Raw genomic sequence first — 21,024 nt, forward strand, 5'->3', positions numbered from 1 at the left:
TGGAATACTATGCAGCCATAAAAAAGGATGAGTTCGTGTGCTTTGTAGGGACATGGATGCAGCTGGAAACCATCATTCTTAGCAAACTATCACAAGAACAGAAAACCAAACACCGCATGTTCTCACTCATAGGTGGGAACTGAACAATGAGATCACTTGGACTCGGGAAGGGGAACATCACACACCAGGGCCTATCACGGGGAGAGGGGAGGGAAGAGGGGGGCGGGGAGGGATGGCATTGGGAGTTATACCTGATGTAAATGACGAGTTGATGGGTGCTGACGAGTTGATGGGTGCAGCACACCAACATGGCACAAGTATACATATGTAACAAACCTGCACGTTATGCACATGTACCCTAGAACTTAAAGTATAATAATAATAATAAATAAATAAAAATAAAAAGTAAAAAATAAAAATAAAAAAAATAAAATAAAATAATGACAGAATATAGACTCATCCAAGATTTGACCAAGAGTCAGAGCCACAACTCTTCATGTAAATGACAACAGTTTGCCCTGGTAGGATCACCGTGTGGCTTGTTTGTGGAAAGTGTGCTCCAAGCTTAATTAGGCAGAGGATGGTCTAGGTCGCACCAGGATCTGACAGCCACATCCCAGAGGCTCTCTGCCGAACAAATGATAAAGGAATGTAGAAAGTGCTTACCATGTTTTCCATAGTCACATACTGACCTGCAATCTGTTAGGACAGAAAACCTAACTTATTCTCTGAGGTAAATCTAGTGGCCTAACCTTGTCTCTTCACATTTCTTCCCAACTAGGTTTCCATTGTTTACTGCTGTGTATCAGATCTGCTACGAAAGCAGACCGGTTCAAGAGATGTTGTCTTGTCTTCAGAGCCATCCAGAGCATACATAAAGTGAATCATGCAGCGTGTTGGGGGAAGTTCTGCCTTTCTGATCAATCTTTTGGGTTCACGTGGAAACCAGGACTTGGCAACATGATGTTTGTTTGACTGTAATCTCATCATGGATATGTATGGATTTTTACAGGATCGTTTTTGAATTGTGAGAGGCAGTTCATTGGCAAAGATGTACTGGGCAGTAACTAAACACACATGCAAACGTGTGAATGGTGGTTTATTCCTCATTCTGTGGATGTTTCTATGAGCCAAAATTAAATGTCTTTTTTTCAAAATTGCTTATGAAATTTCCACACAATGGTAGCTTATAAGATTGGAACGATCTCAACTAAATTTTTTAGGTGTAATTCATACGTATTGGAGGATTTTTTTTTCTCATTCTTCTAATGTTAAATTTTAACCAGCATTAACATGGTAGAGTGGAGGAGTGAGTGTGTTCAAAGATCAACATATTTAACACTATCTTAAAGCCAGCATAATTAACTATTTTGATTGTGGGCTGACCTTTGTTTTTTGAACAATCAGGTATTTTTAATTAGGTAATCCGCTCATATTTTCCCCTCACTGCAGTTGTCTGCATTTTTAGCCTCTTTTCTCTTCGTTAGTTGTCAGAATGTGCCTTCATCAAGGCTCAGCAGTAACAGAAGACAGAAAACTCACCTGGGATTTTCCTGCTGTGGCTGGCACATCCTTCTGATTAACAGACACCTGTATGATGCTTTTGGCTAGTTAGTGCATTTTTTGCAAACATTTTTCTTAAGCATCACAGATCCACTGGGGGGTGTGGGGGGCTACTGTTCCTCCTCTTGTTAGATGCAGTCACTCCTCCTGGTCACCTAGTGAGCAGGGACAGAGCCAGGAGTCAAGTGCAACGCCAAGGTGCATGACCCTCTGAGAAGTCACTGGGCTGATTTGACCTCCGACTAATTGGTTGTGGCAAATGCCATGTGCAGCCTTTCCTGAGGCCATAGGAGGGCTTCCTGCCGCTGAGATCTGTGCAGGCCATCCTCTCAACGGTGCCACTCCAAGGGCAGTCCTCAGTGCAGCAGCAGCAGCTTCACTTGGGGGGAGGGGGTGGTCTCAGAAATGCAGGTTCCCGGGTCCCACCCTGGACCTCCGAAGGAGTATGGCATCTGTGCTTCTGATGCTCACTACAGTTTTGGAACCACTACTTTAGAAAACCTGCTTTAACGTGGCATTCCTCTAATCGTGTTCCCTAGGAAATGAGTGTCCCAAGATCCAGTGATTATTCCAGGTGTTCCCTGGAAAGGTCGAGTGAGTTTGCAAAACACTACGTGTGTACGCGTCTTGAAGGTGTAGAATGTATGTTTATGCATCAGTGGAACCCATTTTTCTAGCCTAGCAAGTCCCAAACACATTACACTGAAGAGAGATTTTGGTGAGGAAACTTGCCAGAGTTTTCAGGGAACACTGTTCTTAGGCTTAGGTGACCTTAGGACAACTCAAGTAGACCCTTCACTCCCTGTGAGAAATTAGGATGAATAACTACCTGTGGTATTGTTGGTTCTGAACTTCTCCAGTTTAGGCCTGCTGTGAATCTTTGATGAAGCTTTAAGGTGACGCTGTTGTACAAGACGTCAGCTTTGCTGAAACGCACATTACCTGGAATAAGTGCTTTAACTGTAGAATTAGGATGGGATTTACTGTACTGTTTTGAATGAGATTGGCTTCAGAATAGCATTGCAGTTACCTTACATAGCACTTGATACGTGTTAAAGGAACATATGAATGTAATTTATATATTCCTGGAATTTCAGTTACTTTGTGAGATTTGGGGCTGTCCCTCAACCCCAGTTTAGGATTTCTTTTTTTCTATACCTTGAAATGACTATAAAATAGATTTTCATGGGAATTTTAAAGACTCTATCCAAAACATTTTTGGAGCGTTTTAAAGCCCCATACACAGATGTATACGAAAGCACACAAAACACTCCAGCTTTCAGCAGTTTTGGCACCACCGTTAACCCACTTTGCTTGTCTCATGAAAAATCTCTGTTAAAGTATGTACATGGGTAACAAAAAGTTACTTTTAAAGATCCATAAAGGGCTGTAGGCTAATTGTGGTGTCTAGTAAGTAGCATAATGAGATGTGAGGAGTTGGGACTTTGCGTGTTTTGCGTATTTTCGTCTGCATTCAGCTTCTTACTCTGGGTTTGTACTTGAGTGTTATTTCTTTACAAATGCCCTTGTAATTACCACTCTGAAGTCTGCTGACTGTGTCTCTTGAACATACTTAGGATATTCTGCACATTATGGAAAAAGGTAAATTTTATAAGTTTCTGCTCTACTAACTGTAGATATTTATGACTCTGCGAGTTATCTATTTTTATAACCACCTGTGGTCCATTGTTCATTTTAATTCACATTTCTTACAAAGTGTGGTAACAGGGAGGGAGACACCTAGACTAGAAGCTCAATTTGTACAACTTCAGCCAATCTGTGAATGTAAAAACTACACTGTTGCCTTGCTAGGATCCACCCTCCTATAATGTGGAACAACTATCCGAATGAAATCCACCCTAGGAGATGGAGTCAAACTAAACTTGTGGTTTTTCATTTAACTTTTGACTATAACATGGCCCCATGGCATCCACACCAAGAGGAGTGTTGCGATGAGGTGCCGGTGTGCAAAGGGAACTTTAGCTTTTCCACTGGTTCTTATCTGCTAGCCTTTTACATACATGTGTACTATATTTGTTTACAGACTGTAGGTGGATATATAATTTAAAAGCTTGATTTAATAAACATTTAACCCCCTAAACTTGCGCTGTGGATCCTGTTTTTCTTTTTACCAATTTAGGTAATGATTTTATTTGTCAGCTCTTTCTTTTTTTCCTGAACTGTGTTTCATTACCAATATCAAAAACAGTTTTCAACAGAAGGGCTTCATCTCTAATCCCAGGCCTTAAATGCATCTGTTTTTATTGTTTACTGATATTTTTATATAATTGCAGTTTAGGATGGAGACCTTCTGGCGAATTTGAAATCCCCTTCTCCCCACTCCATATATACCTTTAAAATCTGGGAAAATCCAGTGCTGATCTCATAAAAATATAAGGGAAATTCCTAGAATCCTAAAACAAATAGGGGACCGATTGGCAGAGTCGAAAGGATTGGGTTGTGAAGCTTATGCTACACCAGAGCCCACCAAAGGCTATGTTGTCAGGGGAAAAATGAGCTAAGGAAAGCCAGGTATAGGCACAAACAAGGAGGCTGGGCCCCATGGGGAGAAAAATGTTTTGTTTTGTTTGCCACAGAGTCTCGCTGTGTCACCCAGGCTGGAGTGCTGTTGGGGCACACGCCTGTGGTCTCAGCTACTCAGGGGGCTGAGGTGGGAGGATCACCTGAGCCCAGGAAGGTTGAGGATGCAGTGAGCAGAGATCATGCCACTGCACTCCAGCCTGGGAGACAGAGTGAGACACTGTCTTGAAAAGATAAATAATTGAAAAATAATTCATTATGAGTGAAAACCAACAGATTTTTAAAAACAAAGAACCTTAGGATTTCAGATAATTTGAGTAATACCATGGAGGTGGGGTCTTACTATGTCACCCAGGCTGGACTGCAGTAGTGTGATCATAGCTCACTGCAGCCTCCAACTCCTGGGCCCAAGCAATCTTCCTGCCTCAGCCTCCCAAGTAGCTAAGACTCCAGGAGCATGGTACCACACCCAGCTTTTTTTTTTTTTTTTTTAAAGTAAAGATAGGGTCTTGCTATGTTGCCCAGGCTGGTCTCAAACTCCTGGCCTCAAGCAATCCTCCCGTCTTGGCCTCCCAAAGTCCTGGGACTACAAGCATGAACCTGGCCAGATGCTTTGAAAGATATTTTTTAAAATAAAGGCATAAAAGAAGGATTAAAACATAAATTATTTGAGAGGAAAAAAGAATCCCAGCCAGGCAGATTTGAAAAAGAACCTATTCAAACATTTAGGAATGAATATAATCATTTGAATTTTAAAAATAGGCAGATGGAAAGATTAAAGACTAGATTTGACAGAGCTACAGATGGAATTGGCAAACTGGAAATGAGATCTGAGGACATTAAAGTATTAGCAAAGAAAATATTTGAGGATTTAAAAGGTAAGTGGAAGATAGAATAGGACTTGAACATGCATCTGATAGGAGTTACAGAAGAGAGAAAAGGGAGGCAATTTTTGAAGAAAAGGCTGAAATTTGTCCTGATTTAATTATGTGCATTCAATTTTATGTTATTCTCCATAATGTATCTCTATTAAAATTTAATCACGTGGTCTTTATAACTTTTTATGACTACATATAAACTAAGTTGATGGTGAACGTTTTTGAGGAAATATGCTTTATGAAGAATCTGTATGGATAATCTAATTTACTGAAGCTATGATTGATTCAAGTTACTGAAGCAAGTGATGTTACCTTTGGTAGGGATGGGTGACAGCAGGCATGGTACTGTGGGAAGATTTGTTCTAGCTCCTGCTTAACCATTTAATATCCATGTTGTTTAGCCAAGTCAGCTAACTTCTCTTTGAAGTTCATTTTTCTCATTGGTAAGTGGGAATAACATCTGTGCAGCCTGCCTCATAGAATTGCTGTAAAGGTCCATAAAGAGCAGGAAATCAATATATTAAAGGAGAAATATCTGTTTGTGGCAGAAACAATGCCATATGTTCACTAAATTATTTTTTCTTCTCTTTTCTTTTTTTTTTTGTAGATACACAGTTAAATTACATTTTCCAACCTCCCCAGCAGTTAGGTGGCACCACATGATTGAGTTGTAGCCAATGACATAGGGAGACAAAAATGCCACTTTCAGGTGTTCTGTTCTGTCTGATTCTTCATTACTTCTTCTGTGTGTGCTGGTTGGATATCAATTTCCAGTATGTTCTGGAAGCCATACATTGAAGATGATGGGCCCCTTTTCAGCCAGGATTCTACAAGACAATGTGGAGAAAGTACCCCCCCAATCACATTGGTCTGTGATTGATAGGTATAAAAATTATTGTATTATGCCACTGAGACATAGGGGTTACTTGTTATAGCAGCTAGCATAACTTCATTCATTGCTAAAAAGATGTTTGAGGAGATCCTTTTGTGGTTGATAAGTGTGATGATTGAGTTTTCATGCTCATGTGTGAGATGTGCCCCCACTCAAACCTGTCACAACATCTACTTATTATCAGACATGAAAAAAAAATAGATGTTTCAGGAATTTAAAAATGCAACTTGCAGAAACATCAAGAGATTAGGGAAATTTTCATCCCTTGGTCACTACAGCATCACAGTGTCTGTTTTGCCATCACTTTTTTGGACACAGGGCTATATATGAATGTGGGCGTGCCTATGGGTGTGTCTGTCTGACTCTTCCCTACCCAGGATAACTCTGGCTAAATCCAAATTTGTATATCTAATCGTCTCTCTCTCTCTCTCTCTCTTTTTATTTTCTTTTTCTTTTTTTTTTTTTTTTTTTTTTGAGACAGAGTCTCACTTTGTCACCCAGGCTGGAGTGCAATGGCACAGTCTAGGCTCACTGCAACCTCTGCCTCCAGGGTTCAAGCAATTCTGCCTCAGCCTCCAAAGTAGCTGGGATTACAGGGGCGTGCCACCACATCTGGCTAATGTTTGTATTTTTAGTAGAGACAGGGTTTCACCATGTTGGCCAGGCTGGTCTCAAACCCCTGACTTCGTGATCCACCCGCCTCAGCCTCCCAAAGTGCTGGGATTACAGGCGTGAGCCACCTTGCTCGGCCTCATCCTTCTTTTTCTAGGACAAATGCCAGCAAGTTCCAGGACTTATAACATGTGCTTAACATCAGAGAAGTCTTCACCAGGTGGTGATGTCCTTAAGATGTCTTCCTCGTTTCAAAAGCTTTAAGTTAGAAATGTCACGAGATCTTAGATAAGGCCATATGCTACTTGTAACTTCTAAAACCATGTCTGTCTGAAACCCGAAGGAGTGGTTCTTCAGCTCCCCCTCAAAGACTGAGGTATTAAACTTATCTGAATTGTATACATTGTGAGTGAAATAGAGTCATTGGAAAGTACTTTACCATTCAACTCAATGCACCGTGTTATTTGTCAAATTGGTGTTATTTGACTCATTACAAATGAAAATGCTTTTATGCTATGATAGAAGTGTTATTTGCATTTTTTGTAACTAGTCTTATTTTTAAATAATTTTTCAATAGGTAACACAGTCATTTGGTTAAAAAATAAAGCCTGCTTCCCAAGTAGTTATTACTTTGTAACAATCTCTTCTAGAATTTCATTTCACACACATAAGCAAAATATATATATTCTTATTCCCTTCCCCATTTCTCTACACAAAATTGAGCCTACTAGATGCATTGTTCCTTATCTTGCTTTTTTTACTTAACATGACATCTTGACAATCTTTTATATCAGTCATTTTTAACAACTGCATGTTTAACTTTTTTACTTTGAAATAATTACGAATTCATAATAAATTGCAAAGGTACCCTTCGCCCCGTTTTCCGCTAATATATCAACACCTAGTTTTAAAAATTGTAAGTTAAAATAACAGTAACAAAACACTTTCAGCACTGCTCGCTTTCTCCCTTCCTTCCTTCCTCCCTCCCTCCCTCCCTTCCTTCCTTCCTTCCTTCCCTTTTCTCTGTTCTTTCTTGTCAGGATTTCCCTCTGTTGCCCAGGCCGGAGTGCAGTGGCTCTATCGTAGCCCACTGCAGCCTCCAACTCCTGGGCTGAAGCATTCCTCCTGCCTCAGCCTCTTCCAGTAGCTGGGACTTCAGGCATGAGCCACCACACCCAGCTAATTTTTGAATATTTTGTAAAACCAGGGTCTCACCATGTTACCAAGGCTGATCTTGAACACCTGGCCTCAAGTGATTCTCCTGCCTTGGCCCCCCAAAGTGCTGGGATTATAGGTAAAAGCCACCATGCCTGGCCCACTTTTAGCACTGTTCTAAGTGCTCTGCGTATATGAACGTACCAATAAAAATGTATCACCCCCATACACAGATGGGGAAACTAAGGCACAAAGAGGATAAAGAATGTGTCCAAATAACAGAGATAGTAATTAATGAGGCCAGGTTTTGGACCTGGGGAGTTTAGCTTAAAAGTCGGTGTGTTCTTAACTCTTAGATAAGACTACATTAACTCCTTTGAGTAATGGGTGTTCATAGTTAAGCAAAAGCAAACAGTGATGTGAAGGGTTGAAAGTGTAATCACTCTTAATTCTTTGGCAAACTTTCATCAGTGTACTGTGTTCATGCATGCGACATATTTTAAGACAATACTGTTTTAAAACTTTTTAAATAGTTTTAATATTGAAGTTTCTGTATCAATATAATCTCCTACACCATTCTGCATATCTGCATCGTTTTCTGACTCTTCCTTAGTTTATTAAAGATAACTATTTGTTTTCTGTCTTCCTTTTATTGTAATAATTGGTGCAGAAAACATTCTTGCACATGGATTTCTGCTCATTTATGTAAGTGAATCTACAGCATAAAAGCCCGGAAGTGGAATTGCTGGCTCAAAGGTATGTGTGTTCTACATTTTAATAGAAACCGCCAAATCCCCCTTCACAAAGATGGCTGCAATTTATGCTTCTGACCTCACTTTCTGTTCCTAATTACCTCTACAGCCTCTATTAGGGAACTAATTACCTCTACAGCCTCTATTAGGGAATTCTTTATAATAACCGGAGACCTAAATTGAACCAATACATCCCAGAAATGTGAGCCTGTGTACTTATCAATCATTTATGTCTCTCCTATCAGTTTCACTGTGAAAAATAAAATTTTTTGTTATCCAGAACTACCATTGTGTGAAAGCAGCCATCTTAGTATAGTTGTAACAGTTGGTATTGAAAGTTCTTTTTTTTTTTTTTTTTTTTTGAGACAGGGTCTTGTTCTGTCACTCAGGCTGGAGTGCAATGGCATGATCTCGGCTCACTGCAACCTCCACTTCCCAGGTTCAAGCAATTCTACTGCCTCAGCCTCCCAAGTAGCTGGGATTGCAGGCACCCACCATCACACCTGTCTAGTTTTTTGTATTTTTAGTAGAGACAGGGTTTCACCATGTTGGTCAGGCTGGTCTCAAACTCCTGACCTCAGGTGATCCACCCACCTCGGCCTCCCAAAGTGCTGGAATCACAGGCGTAAGCCACCGCACCTGGCCTTGAAAGTTTTTATAGTCACAGAAAGTTTCATTTAAATGATGTTTATAACGAATGTTAAAACAAGAAACATTTTTTTTTAACCACAAATTCACTATTTATGCAAAACCTCTTCAAGCTGTTGTCAAAACAAGCTGAAATGGGGGTGAGATGCTTTTCTGGGGGAGTTCCAGGTTCTAATTAACTATGACCCTTGCCCACTAGAGGTCGTTCGTAACTTTTCCCTAGGCAGTTGGCATCCTGTGAAAGACAACATCCTTATTCCTGTGGCATTTCGGTCACATTTTTAGAAGGACACATATTTCTTATGAACTAAGCTAAATTTGTACTAGGAAGCTGCCCAGTGTCTAAGTTTCACTTTGACTTTTAAACTCAAAACGGACGACAAATTTTTTGTTGTTCCAATAAAACTTTATTTACAAATATAGACAGTGGGCCAGATTTGGCTTGAAGTCTGTCAATCCCTAGGTTAGCAGACAAATTTTTTAAACAAGAAAAATAGAGTTGATGCAGCCTTTCTCTGCAAGGGAACACGGCCTGGGAAATAGAGGTCTGGAGCAAAATGTGAGTCCGCAGAATACAAAGGATACAAATGAAGAGATGCATAGGGCCAGGTATGGGGCCAGGGGCATGGAGCTTCCATGCCCTCGCTGGGCGCGCCAGTCTCCAGGGACATCCGTTGTGTTCAGCTATCCGGAAGCTCCCAGACCACACATTTTGACATACAGCACCTTTACTTTCACTGCTGGCCCGTGTCCACCTAGATGTCTGGGGGACTTTTGTTACTTCTTGATCTCTTTCCCTTCCTTGATGTTGGAGATCCACTTATGAACATCTTTATTAAATTTCTGTTTTCTTCTCTCTGTCCCTCATTCTGACACTGACATTCTGACAAAAGCAAAAAAACACTTGCTTCCTGCTTTTTGATTTTAGAAAAGATTCCAGGGACACACCTGGGAAATACTTTTAAAGGAGGCAGTTTCAGCAAGGAGAGTGGTAGGAAAGATAAAACCTGTTTGCATCCTAATCTTTCTGGTTTGCTTGTCCGTTATCTTTGGAGATAGCATAATTTCCACTAGGATGCTGTGTAATCATGAAGCTAATGAAATTTAAGCTTCAAGACCCTCACTTGTGTAAATCCTTTCTAAGGCCCTGTACCAAACTTTGTTTTCATCGATTTTTATTTTTCTTAAAGTCATGACCCTCTAAAACTAGTCCATCTCTCGTTTCAGGACTTTGGAGTCAAGTGGGTGTGTAAATTTTAGACCTGTGTGAACTTGGGGAAGTAAGTTCCCCCTAGGCCTTAATTTTCTTGTCTGTAAATAGTATCTTTTATCTTGGGTTTCTTGAGAAGTCAGAAAACATGTCATTTGCTTTTCCCAATTCCCTGAACATATTAGGGGACTTCATGATGGAAAGAACCCAGAGAGAAAAGGACAAATCCATATTTGGATTGAATTTCTTGGGGCCTTTGTAGGGAGATGTCCAGGAAGCAAGAGGACACTCTGGACAACAGATCAAAAGGGGATGAGGAGCAGACATGTTGGGTGAGGCCAGTGCCCAGGCAGTTACTGAAGCCAGAGCTGGGTGAAGGAAGTATCTGTGTGGCAGGAAGGAAGAAGTGGGAGTCTAAGCCCAGCACAGTGTCCAGGGTGAGGCCTGAACTTCAGAAGTTCACATTTCATTTTTTGCGGGTAATTTATAAATCTTGCACCCCATTCCTCAGGACTTATTCATTCAGGACCCTGTTCTCATTGATCCTGCTGTCCTAAGTGTGACAACCATTGGGAGTCCGTTTAAAATTAATGATTGCAATACCCAGAGTAGTCACTTGAGGGCAGCACTGCGCAAGGGTTATTCAACCAACATCGTTCATTTAACAGATACTTATTGAGGACATGTTGTGTGCTAAGCAAAGTTGTAACTGGGGTCAAAGAAAGCTTTCCTGAGGAAGTGACCCTCGACCCATGTAGCAGGATGGGGTGGAATTAAATAGGGAAGGAAGAGGTGTTCCAGGTAAAGGTAGCAGCATGTGCTAAGGCTCTGTGATGGCAGAAGGTCTGGGAGTGGGGGAAGAAGGGACAGTGCGATGGTAGTTGGAAAAGCGAGTGGGATGTGGAGGCAGATCGGGGTTAGAGCTCAGTTTCTAGAGCCTATTCACATTTTCTGAGCGGTTACTACATGTCAGGCCCTTTCCTATAACTTATTTCAAGGAAAGTGATAGTAGTCCCATTTTGCAAAGGCACAGAGGTGTGGCTACCACCAGTCTTTCTTCAAGGCACCTTTCCTTCCCAGAGCATCCTTGTCTCCACTGGACACTAAGTCCTACCTTTCCTTCAACACATGGGTCAATTGTGTCTTCAAGTTGAATATCTTACCGATCTTTTTGTGCATACATCCTGTCCTGGTGACTGGGCAGTTCTCCCTAAGCCAGAGGTTCTACTGATACTGTGTGTCCTCAGCATCTAGCCCAGAGATGACCACTAGGGGGTGCTCTGTTCCAGTCGGTTCCTATCTGGAAGTAGGCACAGGAGACGGCGATGTGGCTGATCAAATGACATGGTGATGTAGTAGATCTTGGCTCCACTTCACCGCTCCCTGAATCCATGCATTTGGTCACGAGACTTTGCAGACTTTACAGACAGAGTATACTTCCCAGGCCCTCAAATCTGGGTTTGGTCTTGTGACTTGCTTTGCCAATGCAGTGTGGCAGGAGTGATGGTGTGCCAGATGCAAGCAATATATATATTTGTCAACTGGAATTTCTCCTATACTTTTGCTCTATTTAGTCTCATTTTTAAGGAGATAAAATATGAATTATATTTTAAATATTTTTATTGCTTACAATAGCTCAAATTCATTTATTTTTATCTGCTGTCTTACTTTCCATTATATGAATAAATCCCATTCTAGTTATTCATTTCCCTATTGATGGGATTTAGGTTGTTTGAAGGTTTTGTTTTTGGTTTTGGTTTTTTTTTTACTGATAAAGAAACAAAATGGAAAATATTTCTGTGCTTGCCTCCTGTGTACCTAAGTGAGACTTTCTCATGGGTATATACTAGGAAGCCATGGGATACTCACATCTTCAAATTTACTAAAATATTACTAAATTGCTTTTCAAAGACCTTGAACCAATCTCTTCTCCCACCATTAGTAAAGAAGAATTCTCATTTCTCCACATTTGGCATCACCTGGTGTTGCCATACTAACTTGTGTAGGTTTTTGCCAATCTGATAGGTCTGAAATGGTATCTGGTTGATATTTTAATGTTCATGTCCCTGATTTCCAAAGATGTTGAGCTTCTTTCTTTGTGTTCATTGGCCTTCCAATGAATTCCTGTGAGTTGACGATGCATATCCTCTATTTTCCTTTTCTTCTTCCTTTTTTTTTTTTTTTTGCTCCTGAAAGTCTGTCTTTACATGATCTTAATATTTTATATTCTATATCATGTATATCTGTATATTATATAAAGATAATATATTAAAGACTACAATATAGTGTATGCAATACATTTAAAATACATATTATTTGTATATTTGGTTGCTTATATGCACTGCAAAGATCTTCCAGTATTTTATAACAATTTTATTGAGATGTAGTTCATATACAATTCAACCATTGAAAGTGTACAATGGGTTTTTGTTACAATTTTAGAACATTTTCACAAGCTTAAAAAAAAAAACCCTCACCTTTTGGCTATCACTTCCCTATTCCCCCATCCCCAACCCTAAGCAACCACCAACCTACCTTCTGTCTCTATAAATTTGCCTATTCTGGACATACAAATGGAATCATATAATATGTGGTCTATTGTGACTGACTTCTTTCATTTTGCCTCATTTTTCAAGGTTTATCCATGTTGCAGTATGTATCAGAACTCCATTCCTTTTTATGACCAAATAATATTTCATCGTAGGGATATGCTACATTTTGTTTCCCCACTCATCAGTTGAAGTAATGTTTACTGAAAAATGTAACGAAATTCAAAACTGTTTTTAATAGCATCTGATTTCTACTCATCTGATCTGGTTGCTTACCCCTGACCTCTCCTCACACACACAAAAAGTTTGTTTTTGTTTTTTGGTTTTTGTTTTTTTTTTACCATGATGATCAAAAAGTTTCTGACTGGCTTTGAACTTTACTTCACTGGCGAGAATCCTCCATTCCAATCCCCATAAAGAGGCAGGCCTGGGGACCCTTGTTATCCTGTGTGGCCTGGGATCCAGAGCATCAGCATCACCTGAAGCTCGTTAGAAACGCCGACTCTCCAGTCTCCCAGACCTGTCTGGATTAGACTCTGAACTTGAAGGAGATCCCCAGGTGAGTCCTGTGCCCATTTGCTTTGACAAGCTCTGCCCTGGACCACTCTTTCTTACCCAGGTCCGCGTTGAAATCACCTGGAAGCCTTTGAGAACAATGCCAAGGACCTGCCCGCCTCTCTGAGATTCTGATTTCACTGCTCTAGAGTGGGTACCAGACTTAGCGTGTCTCCAGAGCTCCCAGGGGATCCCACTGAACAGCCAGACCTGATGCAGATCTCTTTGAGGAACAATCCCAACTTTTGTCTGTAAACCACTGTCATTTAGGGATGTTTAGTCGACATGATTTAAGCCACCAAATTTGCAATTCTGTGAAGCAAAACTCACTGGTTCTCAGTGAAGCAGCTGCAGGCCCCTTTTTAAAGGGACTGGAGTATGACGGCCAGTTACACCTTATGAGAGGGTGTTCAAAGTTCTGTTGACAAAGATGATTTGTGTTTCTAAGAAAACACAGCTGAAGCCCTGTGAAGGGTAGGTTGCCAAGGATGTGATAGTTTTTCTTGGTTCATTTTCAGTTCCCTGTTTACAAATTTGCTCTGCAAATTTGGAATGGCTACTACTTTAAGCAGCGTTTACCCAAAAATGACTTCTTCCTTGCTCCTGCCAACAGAGTAAATACAATAAGAACGGACATCTTGGGTAGACATCAGGATGTCTCTTTTTAAATAAACCCCATCCTGATCTTATCTTTGCTAAGGAAGCTGTGGCAGCAACAAGCTGTCAAATCAATTTCCCTCCTTTCTCATCCCTCCGAGGATTTCCTTGAATGCATGTGTTTCTGTTCCCTGTCATGTCACTGGGCTCACACAGCAGTCACCACAGTAACCATCTCACGGGTGGGGTGGGGAGTTCAGTATCCACCCTTCGTATCCACAAAAGGCTTTGCCACCTTACTGGGGGGTTGTCTATGTTTCCTTGTCATTTACAACCCTGTCCCATTTCTGTTCCAGATAGTGGCACAGTAATGCTCCAGATGGAGGCCACTTTTCTTGGAGTTAAAGGAAACAGGAGAGGGATGTGTGGTGTTTGCGCCATGCATCCTGCCATTATCCAACTCACAGATACGCGTGTGCGTCCTCTGGACTTTCTGGCTATGGTCTTTTCAGCCACCCCAGAGATTGTGTCACCTTGGCTTACCGAAGGGAGTGACCACATGAGAATCAAAGGCCCCGGGGTTCCTGAAATCCACACCAGGCAGGGCACATACAGGTGTCAAATCGCTTCTTGGGTTCTCTCCATAAGCAGCTAAATGACTACGCTGTTAACTTGATCTATTTCTCTCATACTGGGCCAGCAAACCCTGCTTTATTTTCCAGATACCTAGTGCTAATTCTCCTGTGTTTGTGACACGTTACGAATTCCAAATCTGGGCTATTTTTCTACTACTTGAGGCAGATTCCTTAGAGGTTTTTAATCTGATAAAGAGTTCTCAAACCTGGACAATCCAAGGTGTGAGTCTCAGTTTGAGAGAGGACAGACCTCCTTTGACCCAGCAAGTCAGAGATCTTTCCTGGGTGGTGAGTTCTGTGCCCACAGAAGCAAGCATGGCTTGCTTAGCAGTACAGTACCTTGAGCCTGCCATGGACAATTACTTCTGGTTTTGATCTTCAGTAAAGACTTTTGCTTCATTTTCTGGTACACTGCCTTTCTGATCACATTACAGGTCTGCACCTGCGTGTCTGTGCGCATGTATGTGTCCTTTGTAAATAACAGCCTGTTCTTTTCTTTCAGCCAGTCCTTGCCTGCTCCCCTGCCCTGGCTTTTTTATTTTTTAAACTGGTTTCATTCTTGTAAATCAGAACTCCAATAAACAATTGAGTAACCTGGCCTGAGGTCCCTGTCTCCTGGAGGTGGGAGGATGCACACAATGCTTATTGGCAATTTCCACAGAAGTGTGTTGAGCCACTTGCAGTGCGATTTATTTTTCCTCCAGAACAACTGATCACAACTTCTGAGACATCTCTGATGTCCTCTGCAAACTCCAGCGTGCATGTTCCTGCATGTGCTCTATTGACAAGGATTTGATGTGAACATCGTTTCTTTCAACTTTAGTACGTGTATCTGCGGAAGAATCTGTGTTCTTGTTGGTTCACAGAGCTGACTTCTTCGTTGGTTTCTATGACAGCTTTCTGAAACAACAGGCTGGGGTGTGTGAGTGTGTGTGTGTGTGTGTGTGTGTGTGTGTAGAGGAGGAGAGAGAGAGAGAAACAGTGCCCCATGGATTGATTTCATTTGATCATTATGCCTAGGTTTCCAAGTCTGTCTGTCACTCCATTGCGTCCCTGTGCTGTCATGCCTCTCTTCTACTCCCTTTTCTTTCTTTTTTTCTTTCTTTTCTTTTTTTTTTTTTTGAGACAGAGTCTCACTCTGTCGCCCAGGCTGGAGTGCAATGGCGTGATCTCGGCTCACGCAACCTCTGACTATCAGGTTCAAGTTATTCTCGTGCCTCAGCATCCCAAGTAGCTGGGATTACAGGCATGTGCCACCACGCCCAGCTAACTTTTTGTGTGTTTTTAGTAGAGACGGGGTTTCACCATGTTGGCCAGGCTGGTCTGGAACTCCTGACCTCAGGTGATCTGCCCGCCTCAGTCTCCCAAAGTTATGGGATTACAGGTGTAAGCCACTGTGCCCAACCTTCTCCCTTTTCTTTCTCTGCCCCCTCTTGCTTATTTTCTTCATTCCTAACCATCACATCCAGTTTCATCCACTTTAACACAGAACATTATATATGATTCTAAATTAATTGAACTGAAGAAGTTTTACTGTTCTCTGTTATTAAACGTCAGCAGAATAGAATGATTTCTTTTTCTTCTTAAAGAAAGGAAAAGAGTGGTAATTAAAATGCTTTCTTTTTCCTCTTTAGTTTTTTGGATGCCATATATATGGTTTTGATGTCAAAATTTCAATCACCCTATATGATCCCATTTTTTTTTCAGTTTGTATTAAACCAAGAGCATTTTCCCGTAGTATTAAATATCCTTAGGAAATATACTTAACCATGTATAAGTTGATGGCATTTTTAGTGTTTTGTTTTAATTTGGGGATACACAACCTAATATATCCATTGGTCTATTGCTAGTGGTAGAATTACAGGATTTGAAGGGTAGATTTTCAAAGCTTTCAATAAATATGACTCAACTGCCTACCAGCCACGTATGAGTGCCCAGGTTAGCGCCCATGCATCTGGCATGGAGCAATATCTTGGAAAATACAACTTTGCTCATTTAATAGGCGAAAATGGTATCTTCATATTTTCAATTTGCATTTAAGTATCAGTAAGTTGAAGATCTGGAGATAACAGCATTTAGAAAAGGAAAAAGTTTACTTGCAAGAAATATGGGGACCTCAGAAGGAACTGCTCATCAGATAAAAAACACAACAGGTCATTAACACCAAACACTGCTAAATTACCAACGTGACTGAATTTACAGTTGGTGTGTTCATGACAGAAAACCAGCAATTTTCTTACGGGGTTATCGTTTCTACCAAGGCTGGAGTAGTCTTCAGACAGCAGTTTTGCAAAAGTCTGGGATAAAGTTGTTTGCATTAAATAGTCAGCAACTTACAGGAAATGCTCTGGAGTTCATTTGTTTGGGGGGCTAGGATTAGAGAGGGTTCAAAATGTTTGTTTTCTTCTAACCATGGGGCGTGACGGAGGCAAGAGACCCCAGTTTTGCTTCCATGAGGTTCTTCAGGTGTAGACAAGACTGTGTATTTCTGCTTGTATAGCTATATGTGTCTTTTGCCCTGTTTAATTTTACTGGGACTTACCTTTTGCTTATTGAATTTTGCTATACATTAAAACTCCATTGTCCTAAAATGTAAAAAAAATAGCTTTCAGTGTCATTTGCCTTTTCGTTTATGATATTTTTATCATAACTAACACTTTCATCTTTATGTAGTCAAATTGTTCAATTAGTTTCCTTATAATTTCTGCTTTGGCACCACACTTAGAAAGTCCTTTTCAGTCCGGTGTGGTGCTCATGCCTGTAATTCCAGCACTTTGGGAGGCCAAGGCGGGCGAATCACTAGAGGGCAGGAGTTCAAGACCACCTGGCCAACATGGTGAAACCCCATCACTACTAAAATGACAAAAATTAGCTGGGCGTGGTGGTGCACATCTGTAATCCCAGCTACTCAGGAGGCTGAGGCAGAAGAATCCCTTGAACCTGGGAGGCGGAGGCTGCAGTGAGCCAAGATTGTGCCACTGCACTCCAGCCTGGGTGACGGAGCGACACTTCATTTAAAAAAAAAAAAAAAAGGGAAGAAAGAAAGTCTTTTTTGGCTTTGTAAATATTGTTTATAAGCATCCCACAGAATGAGAGGAAATATTTGCAAATCATATAATTGATAAAGGATTGATTTCCAGAATATAAAAAGAATTCCTACAACTCAACAACAACAAAAACACTCAATTAAAAAACTGACAAAGGGCTTAAACAGGCATTCCTCCAAAGATATACAATGGCAATAAGCACATGAAAGGATGCCCAACATCACTAATCACTAGAGTAATGCAAACCAAAACCACAATGAGCTACCCCCTCACACTCATTAGGAAGCTTGTTTTTTTCATGATATGTAGTTAATAACAAGAGTCAGTAAGGATGTGGGAAAATTGAACATTGGAACCGCTTTGCGTTGCTGGTGGGAACATAACATGGTGCAGCCGCTATGGAAAATAGTATAGTGGTTCCTCAAAACCTTAAAAATAGAATTAGCGTATAATCTAGTAGTTCTACTTCTGGGTATATACCCACAAGAATTGAAAGCAAGGGCTCAGATATTTGTATGCTGACATTCCTAGCAATATTACTCACAATAGCCAAAAAGTAGCAGGAATCCAATTGTCCACTGAGATGAATGGAGAAACAAAATGTGTTCTACACATACAATGGACTATTCTTTTTCTTTTCTTTTTTTTTTTTTTGAGACGGAGTCTCACTCTGTCACCCAGGCTGGAGTGCAGTGGTGCAATCTCGGTTCACTGCAACCTCGGCTTCCCGGGTTCAAGCGATTCTCCTGCCTCAGCCTCCTGAGTAGCTGGGATTACAGGCACGCGCCACCACGCCTGGGTAATTTTTGTATTTTCAGTAGAGATGGGGTTTTGCCATGTTGGCCAGGCTGGTCTCGAACCCCTGACCTCATGATCCGCCTGCCTCAGCCTCCCAAAGTGCTAGGATTATGGGTGTGAGCCACCATGCCTTGCCCATACAATGAACTATTGTTTAACCTTAAAAAGGAAAGAAATTCTGACACCTGCTACCACATAGATGAACTTTGGAGATATTATGTTAAGTGAACTAAGCCAGATACAAAAGAATAAACAGTGTATAACTCCACCTATATGAGGCACACAGAGTAGCCAAATTCATGGAGACATAAAGTATAGTGGTGGTTCCAGGGACGTGGGGGAGGGGAGGGTGGGGAGTTGATTAATGAGTACAGAGTTTCATCATAGGAAGATGAAAAAGTTTTGGAGGTGGATGGTGGTGATGACTGTGTAACAGTGTTCATGTGCTTAATGCCACTGAACTATACACTTAAAATGATTAAAATGGCAAGTTTTATGTATATTTTACCACATTTAAAAGATATTTTGCTTACATTTCCTTTTAATACTTTATAATTGCATTGTGTACTTTTCAGAACTATTCTGGCTGTGAAAGCATCAGCAATTCCTATCTACACTTCAAGTTTACCCATTGGTGGTGACAGGTGGTGGTTGGGTGCCTGGTGAAAATGAAATCAAGGCTGAGTTAGAAATGAGGACAGACCTTGAGAGATGGAGTCAGGCGTGCTCCTCAGGCTCTTTTGATGACAAGGAGCTTGGATTTTCTTAGACTACCTGTCCCACTTACTATCACTGTATAACAAACGACCCTAAAACTTGGTTGATTAAGCAAAACCATTTTATTATATGTCACAACTACATGGTCGCTGCACGGTTTTTTTGACCTGCCCTTGGAAGACACATCGTGTTACTTCCACTGCACTCTGTTGACTATGGTAGTGTCAGCTCAGACTCAAGGGGGAAGGCATTATAGGCCCCGTCCTGATGTGGGAGTGGCAAGGTCACACTGAGGAGAGCATGTGGGATGGAGGTTGTAGCCATCTTTGAAAAATAGAATCTCCTCCACTGCTAAGAAAAAGAGGATTTATTATAAAAATACAAAAGACTAGAATTAGGAAAACCCTGGAATGGACCAGTTGCTCTGTCTCTGACCTCTGCATGTCTGCTTTGCCCTCTTTCTACTCAGTTTCTCTTGGTCTTGTTTGGTTTCCCTCAGCCTCTGCTCCTCCCCAGCACGCTGGCCTTTGCCCCGCTATGGCCTCTCCAGCCTTTCTCAAGCTTCCCCGAATGTGTTAGTTCAAACTCCGGAGAGAGGCTCTGACTGGCTCATCTCATATGTCTCAGCAACACTTGGTCCAATCAAATGGAGGGGCTGGCACAGGCTGGGAGTAAAGGGAAAGAGGAGCTGGGCGGCTCTCAGATCACCCTGCACTGGTTCTCACACCTGGCTGCATATTCGGATCACCCACGCAGCTTTAAAAACAGACCCACGGCCTGGGTCCCACCCTCAGAGATTCTGATTCAATTGATCTGGGGTTAGAGACTAAGCATGTGTGTTGTTTTAGATGCGTGGTACCCATGCTTCTCCCGAAACCAGGGAAATTTGCTGCTCGCTGTGATGACCGGGGAATAGCCGGCAGGTGTGGACAGTAAGCTAGCCCAGGGAGTATCATTTATCAGACAGGGAAAGAAAAACCGGCTTTTCTTGCTTTTTAGCATGTGTTGTTGCTTGTGTTGTTTTTTTCACAAATCTCAAAGAAATTGTGAACTCGAAGAGACCTTAGAGACAATCTAATTCAACACATTCATTTCCAGGTATGGAATAGGGCAACCAATTCATCCTGGTTTAGCTGGGACTGCCCCAACTTTAGCATTGGAAGTACTGCTACATCCCAGGGAAATCCCTCAGTCCCAGGCAAACCGAAAAGGCTGTACCTTATATAGAAACTCTAACCCATTAGCAGTCACTGCTTGTCCTCCCTGCCCCCAGCTGCTGGCAACCATTTATCCACTTTCTGTCTGTATGGATTTGCATATTCTGGACAGTTCATATAACTGGAATCCCACAATATGTGGCCTTTTGTTTCTGGCTTATTTCACTTAGCATGTTTTTAAAGTTCATTCATGAAGCAGCAGGTGCACATACTTCATTTCTCTTTATGGCTAAATAACACTCCCTTATACGGCTTTACCACATTCATCTGTTGATGGACATTTGGGTCATTTCCACTTTTGGGCTATTATGAATAATAGCTCCTGTGAACATGTGTATGCAGGTTTTTGTGTGGACATGTCTTTAGTTTTCTTGGGTATACACCTACGAGTGGGATTGCTGGGTCATACGATAACTCTTATGTTTAACATTTTGAAGAACTGCCAGACTTTATTAAAGTGTCTCTATCATTTTTTGTTTGTACCAGCACAAATATGAAGATTCTAATTCCTCCATAGCCTCACTAGCACCTGTTATTATCTACCTTTTGATTCTAGCCATCCTAGTAGGTGTGAAGTAGTATCTCATTGTGGTTTTGATTTGTGTTTCCCTGATGATTAATAATGTTTAACATCTTTTCATGTGCTTATTGGCCATTT

General features: G+C 41.2%; 1 protein-coding gene and 1 non-coding gene across 2 annotated transcripts in view; both read left to right on the forward strand.

Annotated features, from left to right (window-relative positions):
• Positions 1 to 3,664, forward strand: part of GPD1L (glycerol-3-phosphate dehydrogenase 1 like) — a 66,481-nt gene extending 62,817 nt beyond the window's left edge. Inside the window, exon 8 of the mRNA XM_003895215.4 lies at positions 782 to 3,664. Within this exon, the coding sequence (XP_003895264.1) occupies positions 782 to 878 (97 nt within the window). The 3' untranslated portion in view covers positions 879 to 3,664. The remainder of the gene's footprint in view (positions 1 to 781) is intronic.
• A 2,297-nt stretch (positions 3,665 to 5,961) lies between these two features.
• LOC116274052 lies at positions 5,962 to 6,061 on the forward strand. Its single transcript, XR_004182531.1, has one exon. It is a non-coding gene; the product is annotated as a small nucleolar RNA U13 (small nucleolar RNA).
• Positions 6,062 to 21,024: the final 14,963 nt, after the last annotated feature.

This window comes from Papio anubis, chromosome 2 (assembly GCF_008728515.1).
Source record: "Papio anubis isolate 15944 chromosome 2, Panubis1.0, whole genome shotgun sequence".
Classification (NCBI taxonomy): domain Eukaryota; kingdom Metazoa; phylum Chordata; class Mammalia; order Primates; family Cercopithecidae; genus Papio; species Papio anubis.